This window comes from Lolium rigidum, chromosome 4, assembly GCF_022539505.1.
Source record: "Lolium rigidum isolate FL_2022 chromosome 4, APGP_CSIRO_Lrig_0.1, whole genome shotgun sequence".
Taxonomy (NCBI): Eukaryota; Viridiplantae; Streptophyta; class Magnoliopsida; order Poales; family Poaceae; genus Lolium; species Lolium rigidum.
The window spans coordinates 212,814,734-212,822,285 of record NC_061511.1 but is presented as its reverse complement, the minus strand read 5'-3'; the positions used below and the strand labels follow the sequence as shown (position 1 = coordinate 212,822,285).

The window sequence follows — 7,552 nt, the reverse complement described above, 5'->3', positions numbered from 1 at the left end:
CATCCTAGATTCTTTTATGAGTAATATTGGAAGTCGATATGGAATAACCTCCGGATCTCGAGAGAACACCCTGTACAATGCTCTTTGGGTTGCACGAGCATCTGCTGCGCAAAGGGTAACTCCACTTTTCTCCGTCTCTTAGATGTTATAATTTATATTGATTACACATTTCAGTAGCCTTAAACATTTTTTTGTAGCCGTGCAGCATGACCAGTATTATGGTCAGTTGTCGAGTGCAACATCCTCCAGTTTTTATTTAGTTTCACATCAGAAAGTCAGTTTTCTCCGTGCATTGATGCATATGCACACAAAGATATGACAGGTTTTCGTGTCTCCATTTGATTCTGGTTCCACCTCTGCCAGTATCATTTGTTGTGACAGCAGCCTGCAGCGTGTGCCTTTTACCTACATATCTCTACATATTGGTTGCCCCTTTGAACTTTAACTTTGCAGAGGTGCACCCTAAGTGAAACTTGAGTACATGGGCTTTTGCTTTCAGTGTGCATTTTTTCATACCGGGGGTGTGGAGCTGGTGGTTGATGAAATGCCTTACTGGGATCTTTACTCATCAAAAAACAAGTACTTAAATTTATTTTAGACTTGATCAGTTTGTCCCCAAATTAAAATTTAACCGTTCAAATGTAGTCAAGCCGGATTAAATTTTGGAGTGATCAAACTATATGTTCACTTTTGTTGTATGATTAAAAGTGCTTGGTGAATTCTTACATTTAAGTACGGTACTTTTTAGTGTTGTTACCAGGGGCTGATTGCTGGGATGTTCTTTTATTTTCAAAGTAACTTCTATCCGGCTGTTTTCTATACATTTCCTGGTTGACATGGTTTTGTACTTTATTTGTTGCCCCGGGGAAGATGGGTACCACAGAGTAGTGTTGTTCATTCAAAATAACTCAAGCACTGGCTGCAGGCCTGGATCATGTGTGAAATCGAGCGCTAAGCCAGCTCGAGTGATGCGGGATGACGATGAGAAAAGCGTGCGGTGCAGCAGCTTGACAGGCAGCGAAGTGCTTCGTTAAGACCACAAGCATAGTTTTTCTCAGATTTTGTTCCTGAATGTAAGTTTTCTCCGGTAGTAATGTTGCGGGATATATGGTTATTGGGGGAAATTGCATATGTTGCTCTGCTATAATCCCATCATATTGAGGATGTTGCCCGGAATTCTTCGAGTTATTTAGTAGTTATTTAGTCGGTGAATGATCATCGGCCCTGCGAGCTCGCTTCAACCGGAGGCGAGGCCTTGCTTATTCCACAATTTTCTTCTCTTCTTTTGTGTGAATTTGCAACTATGGGTCGGTTGGAGGCTTCATATTTAACAATTTATTTTGTGTGGTTCATCAGCGATGTTTTGGGGTTCTTATTTTATTAAACCCATCATTGCCCTTTGAAAATACTGTCAGCATGGGCAGTTGCTAATTACAGATGGTTACCACTGGTTACCGCCACATGCTTGCTTGGTTTTGGGTTTGATTTGAGCTCCGTTTATTATCTCCACACATATGCTTGGGGTTTAGTTTACCATATTATTGCTAGAGGACAAAAATATAAGGAAGCCAACACCTGATTAACCTGTTTATTATCTTCAGCTGAATTGCATTTTTTGGTTTCTACAGTACTGTTGTTGTTCCAGATGTTTATGTTGATTTAACGTATTTCTGATTCACTTGTAGAATATATACTCTCATTTACTGCAGATCCTAAAACTGGGTTTAAGGAAATGATTGGCAAATGTGGAAGAGCTGATGAAGACTATACAGAATTCTCACTGTCTTAATCAAGTAACAGGTACAAAATTCTCACGTAGGTCCGCAAGGCGAGGTAATCTCTATCTGAAGTTCAGAATTCAAGTTTGAGCTCATGAGAGTGCACACCAATATGCACGTTTGCTTGTCTGCCTTGAGTCATGAGAGTGTGCACCAATTTGCTACAGCCCTTAATAAAAATGCTTTTGGCCTCATGATAGATTGCTTTTAGAATGTGAAGACCAGAAAATCAAATGCTTATACATGCCCGTAACAATTTGCTTCTCTCTTTGTTGCCCCTGTTGCTGGTTTAGAGTCTTTCCAGGTGACATATAGTTTTCTTAGGGACAACCTTTAAGGTTCATAGTATGTTACTGCTCTCTTTATTAACAATCAGCTATAACTCTTAGTTCGTTGGTGTTCAATATTTTTGCGAGTTACGGATTTTCTTAACCGATTTAAAATCTTATCATGTATAGTTTACTCCCCTACCTTTTTCATAGCTTAATAATGGATCTGATAGTCACGTGAATAGGGCAACCTCATTTCAAATCAAATAATGACAATTATCTCTAATTTCATTGGTCCTTGTTTCCTTTCTATTTACTGCATACCTCATATTACATTTTATCTTCGTTTTTTCTGTTTCTACGTTTTGTTGTTGTCTGAACTTGGAGTGAGGCAGACTATAAATTTCTAGGAGGTCTTGGTAGGTATACAAATTTACATACTCAAATAACCGAGTCGAGTGAACTTAGAAAGGAAGTTTATATAGTTTTTACGTTTTGTTGTTGCTGAACTTGGAGTGAGGAAACATGTAGGCTCTAGCTTTTTTGTTGAGCTGGGCATGTCTTTTCAAGTGCACAAATATCATACTCCCTCCAATCCTAAAAAAAGTGTCGGAAAAAAGTGTCGGACGGTTAACAGAATTGCTTTTTACAATTACACCCTTCGAAAATCAGAAAAATCGCAGTGGGGTGCTTTGTTCGTTGCTCAGCACACGGGATCTTGCTCTGGCAACCGCGCTCCAGCAACCAGGAAGATAGGACTAGGGCAACCCGCCTCGCGCTGCCGGAACCAGTGACGCTCCGCGAGGCCATGGCCCCTCCCGCGGCGGGTGTGGCCTACGACTTCGGCCGAGGCCCGTATCGAGGCAGAGGCGGTGGCCCAACGCCATTGCTGCGCGTGGCCGTGCTGTCGCCTCCATCGCCCTCGTCGGAGATCCGGCGACCCTTTCGCCGATTCGCGTCGACGGTGGCGGGATTGGGGATTTCTCATCCTCTCGGCCTCTGCAGGCTCTGCGTGCGGTTCTGGTTGAAGATGAAGACTATAGGGTAGGGGTGGAGAGGAGTGCGGGTTGACAAGCAAATAAACGCGATGGCTTTTTTGGAAAATGTATCATCCGACATTTATTTCGGATCGGAGGGAGTATATGTTTTCAAAGGAACTGTATAGAAGTGTATATTGTCATGGTGTAGTGAATGATGATTACATTTTACTTTTTTGTTTTATTAAGTTATGTTTTCATGGAATTAAAAACTGTAGGAGTTTCGTACATAATGGGCAAATTTTCATTTAGTTGTGATCTCATGTCAATTCTTTCTATTCAAACTACTGATAACAATTACATTCACCTTTGATCTCTTGAATCCTGCCAGTACACCATATAAAGGGTTGTCCCATGGACAATTCACTAGAGCACTTGCATTTACACAAATGGCTTTATGCATCAACCTTTCTTTGACATGTAGTTTTGATGTTTTATCAATATGACACCAATTTGTAACGAAACTGAAGACTTTAATATTGACAGTTCAGAAAGCATATCCCTGAGGGAACTAACAAGAAAAGGGACTGAGCTTGAGAGGGAAACACCACCATCTCGAAAGGTGTCGAAGACCACAGGTTTTGGGAACCACAAGTCAAACAAGCGGGGAAGCTCTACTATAACCTTCTCAGACAAGGGAAATCGAAATAAGCTGCAAGTAGCGTAAGCTAGACCTAGCTCCTATACTTCATATGTATGCATCTGATCAGATTTGTTCGTTGTTCCCTAGATTATTTTTATAGTAGCATGTAGCCGGGTTGAACCTGCGGTGCTATATCTTTTGTTTAACTTAGTGAGAGGCCTATTTCCGCATTCCATATCTTGCTCGGGGAAGTTTTCCTTTTTGTACTTTTTTCCTTCTGTTTGGTGGTGCTTTTTCTACCTTATTATTACTACCCTGAGCATTACACATTTGTTAATCTGTTTTGATATGCCGTGCATTATCGGTGGTGCAACTGTGTTTTGTCTGAATTATCAATGAATCTCGAGATCTTTGTGAGAATGAAAGCACCAGTCTCAAAAACTGCCGAAGACCACTTGTTGGTGGTAGTCGTGTTCATAGAGCAATTATTATGGTTCTTGGAAGTTGAACAAGACAACGAAAATAGAAGTGAGGTTCCATTTATTATCTAGAGTAGCTCATATGTGCTCGATTTACCCACTAACCGATTTGCTATATCTTACTTACCTTTCAGCTTCAATACCTTTGTTGTATTCTTACACTTCCATAGATTAAGATACCATGCAGAGATAATTCTACCATCGATTTATAGAGGTCTTAATTGTTGTACAATTAACATAAATTCAACTGAGGATGGCTGCAGCGTCAGATGCCAAGTGAGTCTAAGGAGTCGGAAGAGGAAAAGGAGGACGTGTGAGGGGTAGAAGGAGCGGTCGCATGGGATCAAAGGGGGCATCCAAAGGAAGGTGGAGGGACCGGCAAGGACATTTTCTCGCCATCGGATATTGCTATAGCTCCCTTGGATGGCCACCCAACCTGAATGCCCTCTCTTCACCACTACGATGATGGCGGTGGCAAGAAAAACAGAGCTCCACTCCGAACCTTTGGTATTAAAATAAGCCAAACTTCTGGTTCAAATTTTGATTAAATTTTGCCATTTACACGATAGCGCAACGGGACATATGACGGGCAGAAGGAGCCATGGCATGGGAGCAAAGGGAGTAGCCAAAGGAAGGTGGAGGGACCATCGAGGACATTTTCTCGAACTCACTCCAACGGATGATGTTATAGCTCGCCTGGATGGCCACCCAGCCCGAATGCCCTCCCTTTACCGCTATGGTGATGGCGGCGGCAAGAAGAGCAGAGCTCCACTCCTACCCTCTGAGGATCCGGTATCAAAATAAGCCAAAATTTATGGTTCAAATTCTGATTAAATTCCGTTGCGCGATAGCGCACTACACTGCGATATATGATAAATGTTGCACTTTTGTTTTGCTTCTACCTTTAGGGCATGTTGGTACGACTGGTAAACATTTGTAATAGTTTCTGGTTCTTGTGGTATCGGTGAAGCGGCTTAGAATCTCGAACCAAACTTTTTATCTTTCTGCTTACAATAAGTAGAAGCATTCCTTTTGGAATTACTAATTATCCATTTGCACTTCTTTTATGATGCTACATCTTTTGGTACAATGACCATAATTTGGTGCGGGAGTTTAGATATTGTCATATCTTACTGCACCACCTCAATGTAATGCTGACGGTTATATTTCCGAGCTAATTCTTAATACTAAAATAAGCTAAATCTTACAGTTTAAATTCTGGTGTTTGCGCGATAGCGCAACGGGCTGTCGAGGGAGTTTCCTCCAACGAACCACACTACATACTATTATACCTCACCATGGGACGCCATGTTGGATACTATTCTACTCGATCCAAAAGCTCTACTCCAACCTCACTACATACTATTATACCTCACCATGGGACGCCATGTTGGATACTATTCTACTCGATCCAAAAGCTCTACTCCAACCTCGGATGATGTTATAGCTCCCTTTACCACTACGGTGATGACATCGGCAAGAAGAGTACAGCTCTGCTCCAAGCCTCTAATACTAAAATAAGCCAAAACTTATGGTTCAAATTCTTATTGAATTATGCTATTTGTGCAATAGCACAACGCGGTAATTCGGTACTAAAATAAGAGAAACCCTATGGTTAGCCTTCGTCATTGCGCGATAGCGCAACGGGTCATCTAGTCAAGTGAAAAGGAGGCGGACATGCACGCATGATGGAGCCAACTAAGTTGCGGGCGTGAGACAAGCTACTAAAGAGCAATCAAGTGGGAGCATGCATATGGAACTGGACGAGACGGCGAAACAGCGAGCGATCTAGTTGATTCGTTGCGTATGGAGTCGAGTCGGGAACGCGATGTACGAAATGGCGATTCGGGGTATGTGCGCGCGCGGATTAATTAATTAGGGACATGTTTGGTTCCAATTAATTGCTCTTCCATCCCGCGAAGCGCGCAGCGAGAAAGCAATCACTGCACGCCAGGCTGTCAGCGCGCACGCGGAACAAGCAAGTACCCGCTGACCAACGGACGAGCAGAGTGCCGTGTCACTGTCATATACTACTATTCTCAAACGGATGCTTTCGCGTCAGAAAATCTAGCGAAACTCTCAAACAAACAAAACCGTGCTTTTGCTCGCTAATGGAATACAGATCATAGCAAGACGTGATGTTTCGTCTGGACGCTCTCACGAATTACTGCTTCGGGTCAAGCTGCAGGGCGAGCGGTCGAGCACGGCGTGGCGAGGCTGGAGCGCGCGCGCGACACGCCGAGGCGGGACGTGACGACGCCGCTCGCGACCGTGCCGCTGCCGACGAACCCCGCGCCGGCGTCGCCACTTGCCACCGCCGAGCCGTCGCTGGCGCACCCGGTTGCCGCTGCCAGCGCCGGGAGCTGGTGCGTGGCGAGCCCGAGCGCGGGCGCGGCGGCGCTGCAGGTGGCGCTGGACTACGCGTGCGGGCAGGGCGCGGACTGCTCGCCGATCCAGCCCGGCGGGAGCTGCGCCGACCCGGACACCGTGCGCGACCACGCCTCATACGCCTTCAACTCGTACTACCAGAAGAACCCCGTCCAGACCAGCTGCGACTTCGCCGGCGCCGCCATCCTCACCAGCACCGATCCTAGCACCACCACCTGCAAGTATCCATCAACCGGGTAAACCATAAGCCACTGATCATCCAACTGCTGAAAAATCTCTTGTTTTCCTCCTCGTATATATGATTGACAAACCAACTGGCGCGCGTGTCATGCAGCACGGGCGCATCGGTTCTGAACACGACGAATCCGCTGACGCCGACGTTCGGCTCTCCTCCCGGCGGCTACTACAACTCTCCTCCTGGCGCTGGCGGCTTCTACAACCCCCCTCCTCTCTACGGGTCCATGTCCCCTCCGGACTACGGCGCCGGCATCAGCGCCGCCACGACACCACGCAGCACGATCAGGACGACGTCGCTGACCTGCCTCCTCGTCGCCGCGGCGGTATCACTCAACCTGTACAAGTAAAGCTTGCAGGCGGCTTTGCAATTCTGATCCATATGAAGGCTGAACATCACTCGAGTGAACTGAAGAGGGCTCACATAAAAAGGAACAACGATTCTGCAATCCAAATGCATCGGAAAACAGAGTGCCACTGCAGAAACAGAGTGGCAGCGGCGTCGAGCAGGCTGCTAGCTAATGCTACACATGTTTATAGCTGTAGTCAGTGTTACCAAGTTTTGGCATACATTTCAGTTAGAATGACATATTCCTCCATTGCGGAGGTAAAATGTATTGCAAAAAACTCAAGTTATGTGCATATAGTTTCAAAATCCTCCACCCCCTGTCATGCACATAGCTTCTTCGTTTTTCGCCAAATATAGACATAAGATAATCGTGGAGTAGATACATTAGGCGGCGAGTAGAAAAAACACAAGAGTCTCTACTCCCCTGCCCTCAAA

General features: G+C 45.0%; 1 protein-coding gene across 1 annotated transcript; it reads left to right on the top strand.

The window, feature by feature from the left end:
- The first annotated feature begins 5,983 nt into the window (after positions 1–5,983).
- LOC124648206 (PLASMODESMATA CALLOSE-BINDING PROTEIN 3-like) lies at positions 5,984–7,118 on the top strand. The gene is made up of 3 exons (XM_047188003.1): positions 5,984–5,996; positions 6,335–6,770; positions 6,869–7,118. The coding sequence occupies exons 1-3, from the start codon at positions 5,984–5,986 to the stop codon at positions 7,116–7,118; spliced, it is 699 nt and encodes a 232-aa protein (XP_047043959.1).
- Positions 7,119–7,552: the final 434 nt, after the last annotated feature.

Bases quoted from the DNA above. Each gene is read 5' to 3' on its own strand.
- LOC124648206 (XM_047188003.1), top strand. The intron at 6,771-6,868 runs GTAAACCATAAG...CGTGTCATGCAG, and splicing joins TGCAAGTATCCATCAACCGG to CACGGGCGCATCGGTTCTGA.